At 39.5% G+C, this 25,304-nt stretch overlaps 1 protein-coding gene across 1 annotated transcript in view; it reads right to left on the bottom strand.

The window, feature by feature from the left end:
- The window catches only part of nxph1 (neurexophilin 1), a 48,360-nt gene extending 27,568 nt beyond the window's left edge, over positions 1 to 20,792 (bottom strand). The window contains exon 1 of the mRNA XM_008421221.3: positions 20,167 to 20,792. Within this exon, the coding sequence (XP_008419443.1) occupies positions 20,167 to 20,220 (54 nt within the window). The 5' untranslated portion in view covers positions 20,221 to 20,792. The remainder of the gene's footprint in view (positions 1 to 20,166) is intronic.
- Positions 20,793 to 25,304: the final 4,512 nt, after the last annotated feature.

Here is a 25,304-nt window from a genome sequence, read left to right as displayed (position 1 = left end):
ACATGAAACGGGTTTGATGGAACAACGGTACCACAACACTTTTAAATTTCAATAATCAGAATGCAGAAATTGTTTCTGTTGTTTTAAAAGGTTGATGACAGTCTGCCTTTTCCCCATCGATACGCTTCCTGACCGCCCTGCACCTTAGGGAGTTAAAAAAAAGACGCGCACATTGCGCAAAACTCTGAAACAGGAGAAGCGGGACATAAAACGGAGCGACGAACTAAATGTGAATTATGGCATAAAAACAGAGAATCCGACGCTGAACAGTGAAAAAAATCAACACATGATGTGAAACACATGATGATTAGGAGGCGCAGCAGGTGATGAGTGAAGATTATTCGTCTTATAATGGATAAATGATCAAATAAATGTAGCAACAGGAAAGAAACTAAAGTGGACATAGCAATAAACCAAGATAGGATAATACTAATCAAAGGAAACTAAATGGAAATGAATGAAGAACAAAATGCAAGAATAAACTAAAAAACTAAAGTAAATACAGAGGAATAAACTGGTATGGCAAAACCTTTCGAGCAATAATTAATACAGAGAACAGTATGGCAAGAATAAACAGACACTATTTCCACATAAAAAGTAAAATATTGTTGAAATGTCATGGGTTTGTTGAGACCACATCTAGTACTGAGAATAAATATATCTTACAGACCATAACAGTAAATAACATCACTTATTTATGTTTTTAATTAGATTTGATATATTTCTTTCTTCGATATTATTTTGCATATCAGTGTTAATGTCATGAGGCTGATGACTCCATGACACTTTCAATTTGACTCATTAGGATTTGATTAAGAACCAGATTTGTTCTTTGTAATTTCTGTCCAGTAAAACTATTAATCTATAATCAATAGACAGGTCTATATAAAGATATAATCCATGTTTCTGTCTCATATTTGTATGACATTAAAAGGACCTGGAACTTTAGTTTTTCCACTGAAATGTGGGTGAAATTTTATGGATGATACTCTGATGTCCCATTCTCCTGAAGGCAGCACAGAGCTGCACCACCAGAAACTGACAAACACTGAAGAGAAGAAGAGTTATGATTAATGTAGTTACAGTTCTATCCATGTTTTAATGTTGCAGAGCTCAGTCGTTTTGCAAATAGTTCAAAGTTTAAACTGGCATGTTGAACATCTTTTATCTGGTCATTTTGTGTAATATTTAACAACAAGAAAATGGCACAAAATAAGAATATTTTTTCCGCTCTGATTGGCTGCTGTTAGGCCTTTTAAGTTGAATGTTCATTGCATTTTTCGTAGACACCTGTGAAAATAATTTCTATTCACATTGGTTTTTGTTCTCTGGGAAATTATTTTTGATGATAAATACAGAAACAAGCATAAAAATCAAAACATCTACAATAGTGATAGTAATATTAATGATAAAATAATGGTCAGTGCAAAGCAGCCTGCAAATTCTTTGGTGGGGGGCGGTGAGGGACCTGGATAAAGGCTGGGGGGGCGCTGGCCCAAAAAAGGTTGAGAAACACTGATTTAAATAGAGAAAATGGACACATCCGACCACCTGATGCAATAGTTCACACTACACGATTTTTTGCCCCTATTTTCCCCGTACTACAATTTTAGACCGTTGGCCGATCCAAGATTCTCGCTGGTGATTTCGTAACTGATCATCCTGTAGTGTAGATCGTCGTGGCCGCTCCGATCTAAATCAGGGTTTTTTCCGCGACTGGGAGCTTAACGCAGCCTGTTGAATGTGACAGGTAGCCAATCAGAAAGCGCGGATTCTCTTCCGGGGAAATAACGAGGGGAATCCCAAACAGCTGACATGACACGACCCAAAATCCAGCGGACATTGGAGATGATATGTGGAAACAACATTAATATTTATTCAACATTTCGTGCAAAGAATACAGAAATGACAAGGAAAGGAGTTGGAGCCAAATAGCTACCACAGTTGATAAACCTGGTAAGTTTTCAGCTGTTCTTCCTTAACGTGACATAAATAGGTTATAATGATTTTCATTCAGTCAGACTCTGACTCTAGCCACATGCATCACAGGTAGATTCTAGTAAAGCATTGATTAATGTCTGGTTTTAAAATTAGTTAACTGGACTTGTAGCCATTATTTTGTGCCCATGTGGCTGAACACCACACAGCTGAACCCGATCGAATCGTTATACCCAGGATTTCTGTCGGCTAATGTGTCTCTCAGGCTTTGAAAATAGGCCGAGAATTGGCCGATAACTCTTGTAGTGTGCGCTGGACATTACACTAAGGAAATGAGGAAGGGAGGGTCAGTGGAGAGCATCGGAGCTGGGCATTTTTTCATTCAGTATCAACAGAAAGAAAAAAAGGCAGGAAGAGACGATAAAGCTGATAATTAAAATGAGGTCGATAGGTTTAATTTATCGTGCGATTAATTGATTTATTGTTTATCGCAACAGGCCTAGAGCCAACACATTTTCTTTAAATTGGAATAACCTTAATAAATTAAGTTGAATCAACACATTTGCTTTAAATTGGAGTAACAGAATTACATAGTGCTGAAACAAAGCAAAGTAATCAGGTGGAAATCCTTTCCATGATTTTTTTTATGTTAATCCAGAGTTATTTTTTTCAGTGAGGAGATTTGCTGGAAATTTAACAGCTTAATTCTAGTTTATTTACTTAATTATTTATTAATTTTATTTCTTTATTTAGCCATTAATTATTCATTTAACGGTTTTCCATGGCAGTGTGCAAGGATGCAACAGGTTTATGTAATATTAACAAGTAGACAAGTTATAATTGCTGAGCGGTTTTGCTGGAGGTGGGTCATTCATGTCATTTTGATATGCTGAGTAACATCGAACTCATTCCATCTGGAGGGGATGTTGGGGCTGCCAGGATCTCCATGGATTATGGCCGGACTCTGAGAGAAGCGCTGGTGTTGTGAATGTTAACGTTAACAGAAATGAGGAGGATGGGGAGTTCGGCAGGCTAGGCTGACCACATGGACAGTGTGAAAATACTTTGAATTCCAATGTAAAAACAGCTCAACAGATAAAACTCATGCCAAATGCAAAAGGTACCAGTGTGAGTTAATTTATACAAGACAACAAACCTAGTTATTCACCAGAAGAAGCGCAACATTGAAGGTCATATTATCTCTGCCAGCTTTAGGGTTTTAGATGCCTTTGACTTCTTTATTTACACAAAAGCTGTGAGCAACAGTTCAGAGGAACGAGTGACAGTGCATTTTCATGTCATAAACACCTTACATTGTTGTTGAAAACACTGGTTTATAATATTCAATACAGATGAAGCAACAATTCAGTGATATACTGACACTACAGTGAGGCTTAAATGGAAATTAAATGTGAATCACTTGAGTGGCCATCGTTACCAATGGACCGCCATCATGCACAACAGAACTAACATGTCATACTGACAACTTGCAAATCAAGAATCATATTCTTCATATACAGCTTTTGAATAACACAGACACACACATATACAGGAGTGAATTTTGGTGCAATTTTAATGGAGGTATAGACGGAGTGGCATATGGTTGACAAAACACCTGCACTTGTAACTGATGACACCAGCAACATGTCCGTCTGATGCAGAGGCAAGTTTGCTTATAATTTTGACCACACATAAAGGCCTATAATGTCCCGGCTAAAGTGAGATACGTTGTGTCCTTTCTTTCACCAGAGCATGGTGTCAAACTTTGTCTTCAAAGAGAAGCAGAAGCCACTCCAATTTCCAGAACACAAGCTAAAACAGATGTGATAACACACTGGAACAGCAGAGTGGATGTGCTTCAGTGGATTACTGCAACCTGCATTCTGTGCTTCTCTCCTGAAGCATGAGGGAAATGATGTGCAAACACTCACTAGAAGAGACCTGGTCAAACTACCAGTGAAAAGTGTCACCACCATTCTGTTTAAGGAAGGTATCTATGATGGTACCACTCAAAGCTGTTGGAGCAATATAGAGGAAGATTCCACTTGAGTATGAAAGACAAAGCAGATGATGACCCAGGAGCTTCAGTAAGTGACATGTAGCCATGCACCTTCCTGCAAATAGCATCTGCCTTAGACACAGGGTTTAAGCAGAGATGCAGCCTGCCATCATTTCATACTGTAATGACTGTATGACAAAAGAGTAAGTTATTTTCTTTCTTTCTGGTAAAAATAAATAAATAAATATTATCCATGAATTATATATCAATTACTTCTGGTATTATTGTTGAAAAATGTTCCTTTTTGTGTGCGTTAATCATTCACAAAATGACAGCGACAAGTTGAGAATGAATCTCTTCACCACATGCAACCAACGCTCTGATAAACCCGACCTGGTAACGGCATCTCAGGTTCAAGTCACAGAAAGGGTTGTGTTTTTCCTTTTGTGGAAAGAGTTTGACTGAATGCAGACAAGAGAACAAGTTAATTAACAACAAGCTAATAAGAGTTTGAAGTATAAGCAATATATTCTGTAATCTGAAATATTAAAATGTTGTGGTTTTGTGTCATTTCAGTAATGTCAACAAGCTTAACAGTACATAAAACCACACTGCTAAATCTCACAACGGATGATACATAGATGATGCTGTGCAGGAGTTAATAAACCTAATGAAATGAAGTAGACTGAATTAGATCTGGACTGGTATAGAGGGCAGTTTGGCCCAGCCGGAGTAAGGCTGAAGATGAGTTCCAACAGAGAGAAGACTTGGTAAGCAGCCCTGTATGCTGCCGGGACACTTTCCATTTATTAAGAGAAAATTATATAATGTAACTTCAGCCACCAAAACACAAGGGTTTGTTTTCATTGAAATTCAGGACATTATCTTGTCCTGAATCCAAATAAAAATAAACATGTGGTACAATTTTTGTCTTCAAGTCAGTCATTTAAAGCAGTGTTTTCCTTTTTTTTTTTTTTTACAATTTAAAGTTCCGCAATAAAAAACATTTGTTTTATTGTTCCTTTAGAACAGTTGGCATAAAACACTTTTAGTTTTGAGGAATTTGTTGTCAGAACCTGATTGGTGTATTTGCAGAAATGCAGCAAATAGATTATTTTTTATCCATCTTTTGAACCAACTAATTGCTTTGTGAATAAACAATTAATATGTATTATCCTAGCACAGAACAGACAAAATATTTTTTAAAATGTGTGCAGGCTCCCTATGGACCTTATAATAAAAAAGACCAGACATTCATTATGTAGACACAGCAGCTTATACAGCACTCTTCACAATTATTGGAAAAATATGTAAAATAATAAAATAAAGTAAATTCATCTTTCAATGCAGAAACATATGTCCACACTTAAAAGTTTTAATTCAGTGTGAAAATAATCCTGCATTCAGGGGCGGATCTAGAAAAATATTTATGGGGTGGCAAGAGGGTGGCCGGGACTTTTCCAGGGGTGGCAGTGTGTATATATATATATATATATATATATATATATATATATATATATCGATCAGGGGAATCAACCGATCATTGGAATCAACACCAAAAAACAAACATTTCCCACACAAAAAAGTAGCAAAAACACTAAAACAGAACATCCAGTCTGTTACATTATGTTGTCAGGCTTAATGTCTATATTTGGATTATTAATAAGTTTTCGCCTGAGCACAGCGGCGGTTGATTAGCTGATTTAATAAACAGCTGCTCTACTGATGACGTGGTGGGCGGGTTGACCTGGTTTAGTGCCAACGGAACCAAAACACACCGAACTGCGTAGCACATGCTAAGGTTATCAAAGTCAGTAGCAGGCTAACAGTTAGGCTAGCATAACTGACCCACTGTTCATTTGTTCAATGTTTTCTTTAAATTAAAACGTTTTCCTCACCTGTTAAATCTGAAGCCCTTGTTACCATTATCTATGGTTGAATTAACTACTAAACATTGCGTCCGTTGTTCTGATTATTTGCGTGATTGAAGTATTTTCCTGACCACCAATATTCCTGACTCAATGGACAGCAATGGCACATGAGTGACTTACGATAAATCACATAATGTCCAGTCCAGTAACATACATCTATCAATGCTGCTGCCTCGCGCTCTGTCCTTCTCTCCACTTCCCGCTACTCAGCAGTGGTTGTCAGGTTACACTGTGTTACATTGAATGTTGTCGGGGAAAAAAGAGTTTCATGCGCTTAATGTCCGATTTGCCATAACTATTTATTGAATTCATTGTCGCTAGCTGGGGTGGCAACAGGGGTGGCGAGTTTGGGGTGGCAACTGCCACCCCGCTAGAACCGCCCCTGCCTGCATTATTATTATTATTATTATTATTAGTAGTAGTAGTAGTAGTAGTAGTAGTAGTAATTTTTTCTTTCAGATCAGCCGTACAATAATTGCTACCTCTAATTGTTCTCATGAAATAATTGCAACTTAAGTATTTTATTTATACTTATTAATATGGTAGAAGTTTTAATTACTAATCCATGACTAGTCTCCATAGCAACCATTAAATGCAGTATACATGTACAGTAAACCAGTTAATAGGATGCATGTCAGTGATGGCCTTTTCCTGTTCCATCATCAAAACTGTAAAGATGTGGAGTTTGTTGAAAGCCGATAACTTTAACATGCTGACATGAAACCAAGACTGGGAGTTCTGGCCTGTTGTCCTGCTAACTGTTAGAGGTTCTGGTCTCAGTAACTCTTTCATCAGACACAAAATCAACCTTCTTCCACGACTGCCACAGTCCCACAGCAACCTCTTGTTCAAAGATGTATGATAAAGTTTATAACAGCAGTATATTGTGCTTAGTCTGACTTTTCTGCATTTAAGGCTCCATAGTTTCCCAATTCCAGGTTGTTTTGCCTTCTACTTACAGTAGTTGTTCTTTTGTGACCAACATTCTTTCTTGTGACTGACATTTGATCCTGGTGTGTACAAAACTACATCCAGATTGTAAGTTATAAATGTCATAGTAGGTGGGTGGAAGTGGTGAGGAGAAACGCTGAGACCCAGGTTATGGTGAAGATGATGATGTTTAATGATAGATGTAGAGGTACAGAACAACGGGGAGCACAAGGAACACAGGGAAACAGGCTGGTACACACAACAACTACGTTAGACGAGGATCCGACAAGGAACACAGACAACAGGTGAGACTAAATACACGTGGGGTCATCAAGGGAACGAGACACACCTGGGAGACAAGAGCAGAGACAGGACTCACAGGAAACAGAATCACACAGAAAAACTCAAAAATAAACACACAGAAACACGGATCATGACAATAAAACAAAAAAGTTCAAATTTGCCAAAGAGGTTTTCTGTTCCTTAAATTTCTGACAGAATTTACAAGAAACTCAATATATTCAGTATTTCCTTCCAGGAAGCTCCGCAATATAATCCGATTTTTCTCAGTCAATTCTCCAACACACAGATACCTTCTACAAATCACTGTGACAAAGCTGCACTCTGTGGCACCAGTGACGGTTTAATGGCTTTTAGGACCCGACAGACTGAACAGGCCTTACTGTAACCTACGAGTCCAATGTCCAGAATGCCTAGTGAATTCATTAAAGAGACAGGACGAATTATTGAAGAGATATTTCACTAGGACTCTCATCAGCAGTAACTGATCTGCAAGATCCTCTGGACTGAGAGGGATCAGAGGAAGAAAGTTACACAAAATCACAGATAGATTTTCAAACCTATAACAACAATCAAAATAATTGAGGTTACACAGCTTAAAAAGATGAAACCATGCAATTCAACCCCACTCATACTCTATCACGCGCTCAGACTATGCTGTTTTGTCCTTCAGTTACTTTCTGTTTTGTCACACTTAAGCTGGACATGCCTGGTGAAATCTTTGGTCCATTTTCAATCTATTTTTAGTTGTGAAACAACTTTTACAATTGGGCTAGGACTCGGTTTACTTGTTTGTTGAGCATCGTCGAGTGTACAGAAGATAACGAGAAGTGATTAACACATCACAATCAGCTGCAGATCAGCAATCATACAGTCATGCAAAAATTAAATCTGGTTTCTATTTAACAGGGCATGGAACCGTAGAAGCAGCACCTCGAGCCGAAGTTATCTGATCCTATCATATTTATTAGATTTACTCATCTCATTAGCATTCATTAATATGTTTTTACACACAAAATAACTGCAGTAAAAGTATGCAGTTAGATGTAGTAAAGTTATAGTTTCCCCATACAGAATGGCAAGAAAGCTGAGAAAGTGTATGTATTTTTGTTGAGTAGTCTCTTCTTGGACGAGTGTCTCCTCCTCTACCCTTCTCTGGCTTGAGACCGCGGCCTCGGATTTGGAGGCACTGATCCTCATCCCTTCACCCTCTCCAATGAAAGATGTAGATCACAGTTTGATGAAGTCAATAGCCAATAGCATCATCTGCAAACAACAGAGACCCAGTCCTAAGGCCACCAAAACGGATTGTTTCAACACTCTGGCTGCACCTAGAAAATCTGTCCATAAAAAATTATAGATTTTCACTTATGAGAATCAATGACAAAAGAAAACCCTCCCTGGAAACGAGACTGACTTACTGCCAGCAACGCGAGCCAAACTCTGACACTGATCATCCAGGGACCCAATAATCAAACGGTCTGGTTCACCATATTTTGGAGTAGCCCCACGCAATATTGCACAGTTTTGTAAGCCAACACAACCGCACAACATCCAGAGCCTTGAGGACCTCTGCTGAATGTTCACCCTAACCGAGAGGCCGAGGACTTCACAGCTGCTGGTGAGTCTTATACTGTACATCTGGGTGTGGGAGCTCTTATTTGTGGAACCGTTTTAATTTAGCAACATTTAAATGTTTTTAAGCATGAAAAATGTATTCAAGTTCATGCTGCTGTATTTCAGTTGGACTAATTATTAATTTAATTATTGATTTGCAGAGAAGACCATTTAAGGTCTTCTCTGAATGTTTTTTATCCTTTCACCAATAAAATAATGATTGTAGAACTGCACATTGGTTATCTCTGATAATAAGACTAGTTTGATCTGCACTATTTAAGTGTTAGGAATAATGAAGACAGACAACATCTGTAAAAGGGCAAATGCTTTTACATGCCACTGTGTGTGAAAATATGGGAGACATGAAGGGATTAATGAGGAATGTAGCAAAAGCTATGGAGCAGTGTTTGCTAAAGGAGGAGATCTTAAAGTTGAGGGTCAGCTTGATAAGGAAAGTTTTTCATAAGATTCTGAGGAAAGATTGTACAGAATGGGAAGTGAGAGCGCAGAGAGCAAGGCAGGGCGACAGAAAAACTGAGGATATGAGAAACAAGATAAGGGAGGAGAGAGAAGAGTCCCATTCTTTAACCTCTAAAGGACGACTTCCATGCTGCTGACATATGATTGACAGACACCACAGACAAAAACCCTGTTTCCTCTGGCCTAGGTTATGGAAAACATGAAATTATCATTTCAAAAATCAATACAGCCACAATTTCCAGTGTTGCTATGGGTAACAATGCTTTATCACTTTATTCAGTCAGGATATAATAAGGAAAATATTACATCACATGACAGAGAAACAATGCAAATCTTTGTAACTGTAATATTTCTATTTTTGAATAATTATCCATCCACCCATCCATTTTCTTCCACTTATCCGGAGTCGGGTCGCGGGGGCAGCAGCTTCAGAAGGGAGGCCCAGACTTCCCTCTCCCCAGCCACTTCTTCCAGCTCCTCCGGGGGAATCCCAAGGCGTTCCCAGGCCAACCGAGAGACATAGTCCCTCCAGCGTGTCCTGGATCTTCCCCGGGGCCTCCTCCCGGTGGGATGTGCCCGAGCGCACATCCCACTCGATGTGAAGGAGCCGCGGCTCTACTCTGAGTCCCTCCCGGATAACCGAACTTCTCACCCTATCTCTGAGAGCCCAGCCACCCTGCGGAGGAAACCCATTTCGGCCGCTTGTATCCGTGACTTCGTTCTAGATGAGGGTGGGAACATAGATCGACCAGTAAATTGAGAGCTTCGCTTTTTGACTCAGCTCTCTCTTCACCATGACGGACCGATACAGCGCTCGTTTCACAGCAGACGCTGCCCCAATCCGCCTGTCGACCTCCCGCTCCCTTTTTCCCTCATTCGTGAACAAGATCCCCAGATACTTAAACTCCTCCACTTGAGGCAGGACGACCCCCCTGACCCGGAGAAGGCACTCTACCCTTTTCCGGCTCAAGACCATGGCCCCGGATTTGAAGGCACTAAGTCTCATCCCGGCCGCTTCACACTCGGCTGCGAACCGCTCCAGCAAGAGCTGTAGATCAAAATCTGATGAAGTCAGCAGGACCACATCATCCGCAAAAAGCAGAGATGTGATCCCAAGGCCACCAAAACGGATCCCCTCAACACCTCGGCTACGCCTAGAAATTCTGTTCATGAAGGTAATGAACAGAATCGGTGACAAAGGGCAAGAGAGTCCAACTCTCACCGGAAACGAGCCCAACTTACTGCCGGCAATGCGAACCAGACTCTGACACCGGGACAGGGACCTGACAGCCCGTATCAAAGGGCCAGGTACCCCATACTCCCGGAGTACCCCGCAGAACGCCCCCCAAGGAACATGGTTGAACGCCTTCTCCAAGTCCACAAAACACATGTAGACTGGTTGGGCGAACTCCCATGCACCCTCCAGGACCCTGCTGAGGGTGTAGAACTGGTCCAGTGTTCCACAACCAGGACGAAAACCACACTGCTCTTCCTGAATCCGAGGTTCGACTATCCGACGGACCTTCCTCTCCAGGACCCCCGAATAGACCTTACCATGGAGGCTTAAGAGTGTGACCCCCCTGTAACTGGAACACACCCTCTGGTCCCCCTTTTTGAACAGGGGGACCACCACCCCAGTCTGCCAATTCAGGGGAACTGCCCCCGATGTCCATGTGATATTGCAGAGTCGTGTGAGCCAACACAACCTTACAACATCCAGAGCCGTAAGGAATTCCTGGCGGATCTCATCCACCCCCGGGGCCCTGCCACCAATGAGCTTTTTGACCACCTCGGCGACCTCGTCCCCAGAGATTGGAGAGCCTGATCCAGAGTCCCCAGGCTCAGCTTCCTCAACAGAAGGCATGTTTGTGGGATTGAGGAGGTCTTCGAAGTATTCCGCCCAACGGCGTCCCGAGTTGAGGTCAGCAGCACACCATCCCCACTATAAACAATGTTGGTGCTGCACTGCTTCCCCCTCCTGAGACGCTGGATGGTGGACCAGAATTGCCTCAAAGCCGTGCGGAAGTCTTCTCCATGGCCTCTCCAAACTCCTCCTACATCCGAGTTTTTGCTTCCCGTAGGTGGAGGGAGGCTACCCTCTTGTTCACCGGAGTAAACCCCAAAGTACAGGCGCCAAGATGGGAGGCAAAAAGTATGCCCACTCCTGTCCTGGCTCTATGCCTGGAGGTGGGGCCTGGTGCCAGGAATAATTAAAAACTGCATTTTGAATAAAATCAAGTTCATTTTATAAAAAATTTCTTTTTAGAGCCCAACAATGTAACAATGTAATACTGTATTGTATATTCCACAATGAAAATCTGTGTCTGTGGTACAAGAAGCTGGACCCAATAGAGAATTACTGATCAAACAATATTTCATGCACAGCTGTTAGCTGAAGAAGTTTGACATTTGCACTGATTTCCTGCTGCTCAACAGGAGTGGACAGTCTTCTTTTACCCCGATCCTGATGATTACTTTTCTAATCAAATTATGCTAATTCAGAATCAGTTTTTAAAACATTTAGTTTGTCTACAAACTCTAGTTTTTCACAAGTGTGTAGAGTTTGACTACAAACAAACTGGAGTTTGTAGACAAATTTGCTTGGGGAAGTGTGAATGTGTACTCGAACTCTAAGCTAAAAACCTAAAAAACCTAAAAATCTGGATCTGGGCTCAGTTGAAGTGAACTCTGGCACAGTTCTGCTGCTGTAATTTTTAATCCTTCAACAAATAAAAACGACATTAATTGCCTTGTTTGTTGGTAGAACGTGGCAATCTTTATACCATTCATTGAATATGATGAAACATTTCATTAAATATAGAAAGAACCATGGTTTGTTATTTTTTAAACTCATTTAAACAGTGGTAATTAAGTGAAATTAAATAACTGACCAATATAAAAGATAAATGTACTTAGTCTTGATATAGATAGTCTATATTGATCTAGATATGTGTATCTAGAGACAGACAGACAGACAGACAGATCGGTATCTATTAGTGACCATGTTTAGTGTTCTATCGAGCAGGAAGCTGACGTCATAGGGATCCTGGAGCTGTGAACTTAAAACCATGCAATTTGGAAAACTGCACTCTACACATTTAGCGAAATTTTTATTCATCAGACAAAAATAGTCTATTATATGAAAAAAATCTTTTGCAAAGTTAGAACAGCATATTTTTTAGTCGATTGTTGAGGAAAACAAGAATGTAAAAGAGTTTTCCTTTCTACTGTCAGTAAGGACATTATGAAGGACTGCTGCCAATTTAGCGAATAAAACCAATCGGCCGTCCTGTGTTGCTCAGCCAGGAGGGGTGATTGATGTGAGTTAGTGACTTGAAGCAATCTGCTGATTTTCCTATGAAACAATATATATATATATATTTTTTTTTTGCCATTTTGAACAATAAACTGAATTTGATTTGAAAACTAAGAATCTCTGAGATTGGATTGAATGAACTATTTTTTATATGAAATGGATGTTATTTGAAAAGTCCCTTGAGACCACACTAATTGTGAATTGGTGCAATATAACTGAATTGAATTGAGAGAGCAGATTTTTTTTAGCTTCCATCTATGTGCAAGTAATATACCTTATTTTTGTTTTTGTTTGACAGCCTGAACTTTTTATTTGGCCAGGAAAAAGGTATTTAAGGACGATACTGATGAAAACAGCTGGAGAAGCTGAAGGCATTGAAGCGCACAAATGTGATAAAGAAGCATAGAGATGAAAAATACCAGCAGCCATACCCTGATGTCTCCAGTGCCGAGATTTGCTGCTGCACATTTAGATCAAGTTATGTATTGTCAACTCCTTCAGCTTACAGCAGACTGATGGTAGAGCTTAAGATCCTCTGTCACCTTAGATGCCCATGCATTTCTCTAAATAATTAACTGAGGCGTGATAAAGCAGAGAAAACCTGGGGGAGCACAAACAGCCCAGTCTGACAGACGAATGTGTTCAGGACAAAAAGTCACAGCATGGAGTTCACCTTTCCCACACATCCTCTTTATTTACCGCCTTAAAACTGGAAGTAAATTAAATGTTGAAGAGGAGAGCTGCAGATTGGAGTAAAGTCTTAAAAAATCTGATTGTTCACAAACAAAACATGAAAGGTATTTTGTGTTGCAAGTAGGGAAAACTTTTCACTAATGAGATTAACTGTGTGTTTTCATACAATAATATTGGAAGGCCAATTACTTTTAGTATTTGTACAAAATTAAAACTGAATGTGATTAATGTGAAGATACAGGATTGCTCCTTTAAATAATTCTGACAGTGAAATGGAGCTGATGTCTGTTTGGAGCTTATATAAATAAAACTGTGACTCAGGATAAAAGTGAAAGCTCCTTCTTGTGAACAAAGTGCTTTTGGTCAGTAATATCACATATTTGTTGTCAGCTATTACCATTGTGTTAACAATGGAACATTATCATTACAAAGATTAAATACATAATGCTACACTATGCTGCCTTTGGAGTAGAATAAATACAAGAATGTACATTGTTTAAAATACAGAAGCATGGCATTATGGGATCTTAAAACTGCTGGAAATGAGGCTGGGTGTGTAGTAAAGGCTTCCAGCATTTACAGCAGCATTCATTAGACTTCACATGTGGCATAACTGCTGTTCCTAAAATACACTGAAACTAATCAGCTGTTTTCACTTTCTTCTTAAGCGTCCATGATTACACACTGAATCAATATATCACTATAATATCACGTAAGGCCAGATTTCAAAATATTATATTTGTTTGGTGAAAATATAAAAAGCTTTTTGTGGTGCAAAAGTTTTTTTCTGGAGACACCAGTGGAGTTGGACAGTTTTGTAAAATGTGACTGGATGCAGGAGATGTGATATTTGCAACCAATATTAAAATTATTCAACATCTCTCAATTCTAGACTGAACTGTAATGTAATTTTTTTTTAAATACCACAGATTCTGCCATGAAACAGCTATTCAGCAAAATTTAAGTCAAAATTTAAAAGTTTATGAAAAGTGATCTACTCCCTAACATTCTTAGTAGCATGACAATGTTGATCATTTAAATTATTTCCTCAAATCTGCAGTTGTCTTCTTTAAACTCTATGCGTGTCCTTGTAAAAACTTCTAAAATTAACTTGACAGAGAAAATACTACTGGACCAGTCTGGTGTAATCTGCTCATTTTTTAGGATTCTTTGTGTTATTTATTCGATCTTAGTACATCAGTAGAGGAAATGAATAATAATTTATTTTGAATTTCAATCAAAATCTGTACAATTTCAAAATGAAACTTGCAAGTAAATGGTCATGATAGTGCTTAAAAAATTATGAACTGAGTCTTTTGTATATTTTGGCTCTGCTGACTAAACTTTCCCACATCATACTGCAAATATTTGTCTGGTATAAATCCAATGTAATGTTCTTGCTGTACAGAATAATTTGGACTCTTGATTTTTTTTTCCTGAAGCAGAATCATGTATCTGGGGTAAGGTAACAGAAACTGCATGGCCAGTCGCTGTAACCTAACGGGATAGGGAGATCTTAAGTAGGAGATAAAGGACTTGGCTGGTAATCCCCCTTTGCAGCTCCGATGGCAGCTCCATCACTGCTGAGGCAGCCGAGGAAAACTGTCCCTGCCGCACAAATACACTACCTGCTCTGTCATTTCCACCAGTTCTCCACCCTGTTGCTGCATCTCAGCCTGCTCTATTTCACTGGTCAGTCAAGCCCATCATCATGTAACAACCCACGTCAATCCATCACCATACAATGTCCAATCCACTGCCTGCGTGTTTCTGCCTTGGACAATACATACATGCATATATGCAAATTTTAACTGTATGTGTTTCATTTGTAATTACTGAATTGTGAATAAAAGTAAAATTAAAATAATTTATCTTGCCATGTTAATGTTGGGAGCAAAAAAATTATTTTGAGTAAAGAGAAAGCAGATCCAGAGAGAATAAATATATAGTTAAATTGATAGTTTTTTTTTCTTAATTAACAATTAGGCTCTATGCAATAATAATAAAAAAATAGGTGGAATTTTGTATAATATGTGTTATTGACAAGGAGGATCCAGGTGGCTGCAAACCCTCCAGATGACAGTCATCTCATGTGAATGAAGGGAGCAAGCTGGAGCGCCGGCTCGGTCCGTTCAGCCCGCTCTGCTGCGGCGGCTGTGACAGGCCCACACTCACAAGTCAATGAAATACCTGCAAATGTAAAGCAGGCTGCACCAGGTTATCTAGGCACTTCCTTCCTTCAGAGACACTTCCCTCCCAGGCCTGCATCAAAGCACTGTTATCAAGGTGTCACATGCTTCACCATAAAAGGATTGCTCTATGTGGAGAGAGAAGTGAGAGGATTTAGACTTCCCCCAAGATTAAACCTGGGTCAAAGCAGGGCTGGATACTCAGAGCAATGCCCTTCAACAATCAGCTCCACTGTTGACCTCTGAACTGAGGACGGAATTGAAAATCTAGACCAGTGCATGAAGTGAAGAATAAAGGCTGTAGTCATTAATCACAGTCCTGCCTCTTCAAATACAAACATCCACACAGAAAAGTAAGTCACACTTGGTGGTGATTCTGAATATTTAGTCATGTCAAGCCTAATATCATTAATGTAATAAATCCAAAGCAAAGTTCCCTCGTTTGCCGTTTCTGGCTTTCAGCCGCTGTGTGCATGGCAAGAAGAAAACCAACCTGGTGCTGTCCGTGGGGACTTTCTGGGCAAATATCAAGGTCAGGTGCTGCGGCTGTTTGTGGAGCCGGGGTGCTTTGGGAGGCTGAGCTCACATCATGAGGCTCAACACTCAGAAAACATGTTACAGTTCCCGGTGGAAGAAATTTTCAGTCACCTTTATATGTCGTTCTGCTGACCCAGACACACACCAGCTGTCTAACGTTACATTTAATTATCAGCTCCTTTAATCCAATTCAAAAGTAAGTCAAGGTTTTTACATTTTTACATTTTCTTAGACCACAAACAACCATCCTCAATCAGTTCCTTCCTTACATGAAGGAACTGATTGTTAGTAGAAGTTGAGTTCTCTGTGAAAAGCTGGAAAAAGTGAGCAATGAGAATCTGTTTCTGTGGCAAAAAGGACCCAGATCAGCTGCTGATTAATTTTATTTCTGTGCTAATTTAAGAGGGGAAACAAATAACAGCAGTTTCACATTTTTATTTCTTTCTTTTTTATTTTGTTTTGTTTTATTTATTTTTTTGCATGAGCCATGACCTGATTGGTTCATCACACTCAAGATAATAGCTAATGGTTTTAGATCTGAGCTTTAACAAAATATTCACAACACAAATAATCAGTTTTTCATCTGTTGTATTAAATGTCTGCGATATTTAGTGAGTGGAATATTGAGGTGTGTAAAAAGTTACTTTTCAGTGCTCTCTGATGGACAAATGGTGTAATGACAATGCAGTACCAGCAGTTTGGTATTTTTTCATCTCGTCTTATTCTAAGTCTGACATTTACAGGAAAAGTTCCATGCAAGGAAAATACTTTAATGTCCCTCATTTATCAGTTGGATTCTTTGCATTTATTGGAACAGAACAACTAAAGTAAGTTTTAGATGTGTTATTTGTTCTGATTGCATGCTACACCTCACAGTTTGAATGGACAGTTTTTATCATTACTATGTTTATAGTGAAAGCAACATGAATTTTTAAAAAATCAGCTATTACATTTCTTAATCTTAATTTTTGAAGATGGTTGTGTTTTAATTTCCTTAAGTCATCACAAATCCCATCATTTCATGACAGAATATAACAGCGATTTGTCCGAGACCTGGGTTAAATTTCCTACCTTCAATAATGTTAATGCCAACTCTCATGATTGTACCATAAATTCTGCTGTTTGAGAGCTGTGGAGTCGTCTCAGTAAGCTTTAGAAACTCTTGTCACTGGAGGGGTAGACAACCCCCATATATAGGCTAATGAACGGAGCAGAGCTGGGTAACTGGGTGGAGAGTGTGATGGAAGTAGGTAGTTTTCTCAACACGTTTGTTCAGTGTTCCTTTCTGTAGCAAAGAAACACTTTAAAAGATGAGCCAAGGGTCAATGAGGAATTGAGAAAAATGTTCATTTTTGAAGGAAAAACTCTCAACAGCTCTCACTTATTGCCAACATGCTGCAAATGTCCAAGTGTGAGATAATTAGAAAAAAAACACTTAAATAAAATTAAATCAAACATTTTCTGATCTTAATTTGAGCTTGAAATTGTTCAATACAATTAGTTGTTTTTAATGTCTTAAAGGTTTATGATCCACTCTGATGGTTGTTGTGAGGGAGATCAGTGTGATGTGGGCTGGGTGGGGGTCTGGTGCTTTTTGTGGGGTGGTCACACTGTGTGAGCTGTGCTGCACTGATCTCCGTGGGACATTTTTTTCCTCCCTGCAGCGTAGAACACTTGACTCTGCAGAGCCCATTTGCATTGTTTTATAATAACACTTTAATGCAACGACAATGGCTGCTGCCAGTGGGACATCTTGAGATTGTCCCACAGGAGAGAGAAATCAGGAGGGGTTGGGAAAGCTGCAGCACTGACTGGAAAAATGTCAGAAAAAAATAAGCTTTCCTTGTGTTAAATAGTGGAATCAGTGACTTCACCCCAATCTAAGTGATCAGAGCAGCCAAACAAATGATAGCAACTCCACAGATCGCTCCACATAAAAAGAGATATTACACCAGGCAGCAATAAGGCAAAAAAAAAAAGATATATTGCTAAATGTGTTAAATTTAAAAATAGATCATAAAATTATACATGTAAAAATTATTGTAAATTTAAAATAAATAAGATCAACATGTTTTTGTTCTTATTTCTCCAGAGAAGTCTCATTTTCATTTTAAAATGTACAAATTAATAACATTGGTTATCCTGGTATTTAAACTAAATATTTTTTTCCCCCTGGCAACTTGTTTAAGGGATCAGAAAATAAAATCAATAAATGCATAAATGCAAAGTAGTTTTAATTAAATAAAGCAGTTTTACTATTTAAAATCTGTTCGAATTCTGTTAAAATTGTATGAAATTCAAAAGGATTAAATAATTAACGCAAATCATGACGATTTAAAGGGCTTAACCCAATAGACATAAACACCCCATTAAATCCGTAGATATCATGTTAAATTGTTGTAAAAAAAAAAAAAAAAAAAAAAAAAAAAAGCCCTCATCACTGTTAGCGGGGTGTTTTAATTTAATAGCGAGCCCTTGTGTCGGTGAGGCGCCAGTACCTGGGCTGTGCTGTTATCGGGGTCAAGGCGCGGCTCTCAGACAAGAAGCTTAAGGAGACAATAGTCTTTAACACGAAATAAAACCGTCAAAGTTCAGCTGTAATCCCCAACTGCTGCCTGCAGACGGGCTGGTTCTGAGCCTCTGTGCGCTTTTCCAGCGCGGAGAGCAAAGAGGAGACAGAAATGTCATCATCAGGGCGCTCAGACATCACGCACAGTTAACAATACCATGACATTCTGGAAAGAAGAAAACAGGAAAAGACAAAAAAGGAAAGAAACAAACAAACAAACAAACAAACAAAGAGAAAGAAAGAAAGAAAGAAAGAAAGAAAGAAAGAAAGAAAGAAAGAAAGAAAGAAAGAAAGAAAGAAAGAAAGAAAGAAAGAAAGAAAGAAAGAAAGAAAGAAAGAAAGATCTTCATGTGCTGTCCATAAAGATATAAGGGCTAGTGAATAATCAAGGAAACACCCAAACAGGGTTTGAGCCGTAGGTAAACAAATAAAAATAAACAAAAAAATCGGATCAGTGGGATGTAAAATTAGCTTTCAATTATCCATTTGAAATTCAGTCCATTTTATTAACACTAATAAACATGGTTAGTGTGACTGCCGTGGTCATCCACCGACTGGGCTCTGAAAATGAGCGAATTTCATAAATGAGTTTGTACACCAGACCGAGAAGTTTAGGATACATTCAGCACCATGGAGAGCTCTTCACCCAGAAATATGCTCCTCCATTCTTTTTCTGTTCTTAATTCTAAAGGAAAATTTAAAAAAAAAAATTCTAATATTCAAAAAATGCCCAATTTATTTGTTTAAAATAAAATAAACAAATAAATGTTTTAACCAACCAAATTATGTTAATGATGAAATATTTGTAAAGCAAACAAAATCAAATAAAAGATGTTATTGTCAATTACCCTGTTAAAATGATTCATCCAGAAATGACAAAGTTAAAGTTATTTAGAGGGAATAAATTAGAGTCTTTATGGAGCATATTTAGAGCAACAAACTGGAAATGTTCTAAACATTTCATTTCCCTCTTATCTGCTTGGAATTCGACTCTGAAGTCATGTTTACTTTTTATGTATCAGATTAAGACAATTACAAAAGTGACTGATTCTAAAATTAAATTGCAACTATTTTTAAAAAATCGTCTAACAAAGGACAAAAACGACATCAGCATGAAGCAACCTGTGGTCTGCAGTAGGTTGTATTGTTTATGTTTTTCCTGAAATTATACTTTTATCATTTAAAGTGAATGAGATGAAGTCAAAAACCTTTTAAATGAAGTCAGAGCGGCCGCTGAGCGCGTGCCATGGAGGTTAGTTATTTCACAGTTTCTGTAAACAAGAGCGCCATCTTGAGACGGTTACCCGACATCTGTCCTCACAAAGCTCCGTTCTGGACACCAGTTGTTATTTTCCCGAATAAGAGGACAACAGATTTTGTTTAAACGACCCAAATCCTACCGTGAATAAAACCACTGCCTCAATATCAGGATATCGATCTGTGATTTTGTTTCCATTTGTTTTCATTATTACTTTTATGTCAAAGATTTAAAAAGCACTTTAAGAACTTCTTTGCCAATAATGCCATTTCGACACCAATGAGGCGAGAAGGTCTCTCCTGCTAAACAAACATTTATCTGCAAGGACCGGAATGGCTTTATGGTTTCTGTCGCAGCTGCCTGGTACAACTTTACAGCAGCTGTGCAAGAAATGCAGAGTACAACTCACCAGGCAGAGAGCAGGCGTCAGGAGGAACACGGCGCACCAAGACGTCACCTGCATCCTCCCGGAGCTCAAACTTCCACTAATTCCCTCGAGTGATGGCTTCAGCTCTCACGACCATGAATCCACCTGGTGTTCCCCTCACAGCGCGGTCAAGCCCCTCAGCTGACCAGGCAAAAAGGAAGCAACGTACCCCATGACTGCAGGAGAACAGCTGAGAGTTGGAGGGTGGAGTGGGGCAGCAGGTACCCGGAGACCCGCCGAGGAGGCTGCTGGACACAGCGGAGCGGCGCTCTGGTTGAGTGGGGTACGACCGAGGTGCGAAAGTTAGCTGAGAGTTAATCCAGGAGAAGGCAGCAGCAGCAGCAGGGTCATAGCTGGGAGCAGGTTCTGGTCCTGGTCGTCTGGTGCGCGCAGCGGTCGGAGCTTTGCCGATCTGAAGCGAAAGGCTGAGCTTTCCGCTTTATAACGCGCGTCTCCGACACAAGGCAGGAGGAGGGAGGGACGAGCTGAGGGCGAGAAAACTTAGCAAAATAAAACAGCTGGACGTTTGTTTATTTGGGACAAGGACGCGAAATACCAAGTTTCCACTCTGCGTGTCCTTGATCAGGCGAAACTGAAGAAGTAAAAATAAAGATTTTGTTCACTTGAAACGGATGGTGAGCTGTTCTATAGTCCTGAGCTTCATCCTCTAAGCAAGATAATCTCACATCTGAACGAAATCCTACCAGTTAGTACTTACTTTAGTACTTCTCTTATGTATTTGGGTTCATTGTTAATGGTGAAAACTAAGACAAACTATGTTTGTATTTTTCTTTCTTCTTTTTTGGGGGCAGGGGGTAATTATGTTATGATATAGTTTTAATACTACCGGGCATGTATGAACGTTTAAAACACACACACACACACACACACACACACACACACACACACACACACACACGCACACACACGCACACACACGCACACACACGCATACACACACACGCACACGCACCCACACACACACACACACACACACACACACACACACACACACACACACACACACACACACACACACACACACACACACACACATTTATCTCACCCAGATCTGAAGTTCAAAGCTAAACCCAAAAACTAAAAAGCCCTTTGGGTAAAATCGTTGTCTTATGGTCTCAGACATATGCTTAATTAACACACTATGTAGACATCATTGCTTTGTGTAAAATACATTTCTCATACAGAAAGCTGTTAGGATCTGCTCTGCAGTCCCTCTGTCTCATCAAGGTCTTGTTTAGACCTTCAGTTCTCCTTTATGCAGCACTAAGAATCCAGTTCTTTGACTTTGGTTTGAGTTTGGTCTCATTAGATCACCTCTGGATCATCTGAAAGTTACATTCAGTAACTATCTATTTATTGTACAGAAAATGCAGTGATGTAAAACAATAAAATAAAATTCTTTGGTCAGAAATGTTCACATGCTGGTTTTTAATGTACTTTTTTAAAGTAATTTACACAAAGACTCTAAATTATTTAGGCCTCTGGCAAGTTTTAATTTGCTGTCTTTCAACCAAGAAGTGTGCTTTTAATAGGAAACAGGCATTGCTCAAAAATAATTATAGTAAAATAATGTTTAGTGTGGGAAGATCTCCTTGCTATTATTCTATTCTGTAACTCAGATTTGAGTTCCTGCCAATCAGGAGAAACATGTTGGTCATAGACAAGGTTCTTGTAAACCAAGGAGTACAAATAACTGTAGGCTTTATTGACACAGGATTAATTCAACAAGGCTCCATTCTCCCATTGTTTATTCCAGCTTAGTGGTCATGTTTCCACTATTGCATTTGCACTATGTATCATCCATTTGTGGCCATCTTCACTGCTGTCCAACTTCAGAAGAAGAAGTCATGATGCTCTTTGTATTCAGTTCCCTTTCAATAATACAGCCACTCTGCATCCTGAGATGCTGTGACACAGAAGCTTATTGTCTGGACATCATCTTAACATCATTGTGTGGACTTAAAGTGTTATGTTTTTAAACAGATGGGGCTCAAGGTTGTATCATTAATTTTTGTTATTTAAAACAAAAAAAACAAAAAAGAAAATCGTATGACTCAGTTGGGTTCTAAGTCACCAGTTTCCTGCTAACACAGGGAGCTGGTTACACATTTTCTGTTAACCTGTATATGTCAAACTCCTGGCCTGAGGGCCAAATCTGGCCTGCGTTAGCTATCTCTGTGGCCCTTTATACCACAAACAGCCATAGTATTCAGTCAAGTACTAGCATTATTTTAACATTATGATAGTAGAATACTATTAGAAGCCGTTTAGGACACGTTTTGTCTCTCACACTACAAAAAACTCATGCAAACTCAAAAAATACTCAAATTGCGTATACACACTACTAAAATGTCACACACGAATACAAATTTTATCTTTCTCGCACACATACACTTTACTAACATGTGGCACACACACATGCACTGTACTAACATGTCGCACACACACACATACACTGTACTAACATGTGGCACACACACATGCACTGTACTAACACGTCGCACACACACACATACACTGTACTAACATGTGGCACACACACATGCACTGTACTAACATGTCGCACACACACACATACACTGTACTAACATGTCGCACACACACACATACACTGTACTAACATGTCGCACACACACACATACACTGTACTAACATGTGGCACACACACATGCACTGTACTAACATGTCGCACACACATACATGTACACACACACATACACTGTACTAACATGTGGCACACACACATGCACTGTACTAACACGTCGCACACACACACATACACTGTACTAACACGTCGCACACACACACATACACTGTACTAACATGTGGCACACACACATACACTGTACTAACACGTCGCACACACACACATACACTGTACTAACATGTTGCACACACACACATACACTGTACTAACATGTGGCACACACACATACACTGTACTAACACGTCGCACACACACACATACACTGTACTAACATGTGGCACACACACATACACTGTACTAACACGTCGCACACACATACACTGTACTAACATGTGGCACACACACATACACTGTACTAACATGTGGCACACACACATACACTGTACTAACACGTCGCACACACATACACTGTACTAACATGTTGCACACACACATATGCTGTACTAATATGTGGCACACACACATGCACTGTACTAAAATGTCGCACACACACATATACACTTTACTAACATGTCGCACACACACAAATGTTATCTTTCTCGCACACATACACTGTACTAACATCTTGCACACGCACACACAAAATACTACAATTGCGCACATACACTACGAAAATATCACTCACGCAAACAATTTTTTTGTCTTAGTCACAACACTAAGATTGCACATATAAACTAATAAAAATATAGACCTGTTATTTTGCATGTGAGAGACTCAGTGTTGTATGTGTGAGGGACATTTTTGTATGTGTGAGAGGTGTCACGGAAGAGGCGGGGCATAATTTGGAGATCAGATCGCGCATGCGTTATACCACAGTGAAGTTAGCTTCAAGTTAGATATTGGAGCTCCACGGTGCAAGTGGCGTTTAGCTCAAGGTTAATCTGAATTATGAACGCTAATTTCGGCCAGCCGTTCTCTAGCGCTCTCTCCTCAAGGGCTCGTCGGTTCACTTTAGAGCCGAAGTAAGCGACCTTATAGCCCGCGTTGTAGCCGGAGTAAGCGGCCTTAGAACCGGCGTTTAGAGCCGGAGTAAACGGCGTTAGAACCAGAGTGAGCGGCCTTAGAACCAGCGTTATAGCCGGCGTTAGAACCAGAGTGAGCGGCCTTAGAACCAGCGTTATAGCCGGCGTTAGAACCAGAGTAAGCGGCCTTAGAACCGGAATAAGCCCTAGGTGAACCTCCAAGCGCTTGAGGAGGGAACGGTAGAGAACGGCTGGCCGAAATTAGCGTTCATTAATCGGATTAACCTTAAAATAAACGCCGCTTACACTTGAAGCTAACTTCACATTGGTAAAACGCATGCGCGATCTGATCTCCAAATTAAGCCCCGCCTCTTCCGTGACGCCTCTCACACATACAAAAAATGTTCCTCACACATACCGAGTCTCTCACATACAAAATTACGAATCTATATTTTATCAGTTTATATGTGCAATCTTAGTTTTGTGACTAAGACAAAAAAAATGTTTGCGTGTGGGATATTTTAGTAGTGTACGTGCGCAATAGACCCTTTTCACAGTGACGTCAGACAATGGCCGCCATAACTCGAAACGGTGTATCTTTACTTCCGGCGTGATTTTGCCTCGGGAAGCCTGACTGAAAAATTCAGGGATACTAATTATCTTAATGATATAATAAAAGGTAAGGTTAATAATAACAGCATTTAAGTGTTATATAAGCAACATTACTCATTGTCAATCCACCATTCTCTAACTGTGTATAAAATAAACAGCCTCCGATCGGAGAGTAAACCAGCTAGCAGCAGCTTTAGCCACAGTTAGGAAACATACACGTACACCGCTGCCTTTCAGTGGTGTTAAAAGTTTCACTAAAATCACTTACATCTTCCAACACTGTTGTTTAGAAAAGCATTTTAAATATTGATTTAAGCGCTATCTGCCAAATTTACATATTCTGATGTGATTCATAATTTCTCCTTTTGTTTTGTTGTCCATCTTTCTCAACAGTAGCCGGCCTAACAACCTACCATATCTGAGATGGTCTTGTTCCTCTGTGGATGGCAGGTTCAGTCAATCAGCCGTGGGACATCTGCTGCCTAGTCAAAGTATCATGGGCCACTTGATTTAAAAGGACAAACCAGTACAGAGCCTCTCTGCTCCTGCAAGTCACGCTTCTTGGATGAATACTCACTACTTCTAGCAGCTGTTAGAAATTAAATCTTTGTGTATCTATTCTGTAATTAATATTTATATGTATCCATTAATAAATTGATGCTGTGTAGAGTTCTGTAAAAAACTATTGTAAATAGCTTCTCTTGAGTAATCTACATATGTGCAACTTTTACATTTAAATAGTTTCTTTTTGTAAATTTTACACATCTGGCAACGAAGTTTGTGGAGAGGAAATGCTAAAATTAAAGCTGCCATTGTGG

The sequence above is a fragment of the Poecilia reticulata genome, chromosome 11, assembly GCF_904066995.2.
Source record: "Poecilia reticulata chromosome 11, P_reticulata-male-v2, whole genome shotgun sequence".
Classification (NCBI taxonomy): Eukaryota; Metazoa; Chordata; class Actinopteri; order Cyprinodontiformes; family Poeciliidae; genus Poecilia; species Poecilia reticulata.
This window is presented reverse-complemented; position numbering and strand designations above follow the sequence as displayed.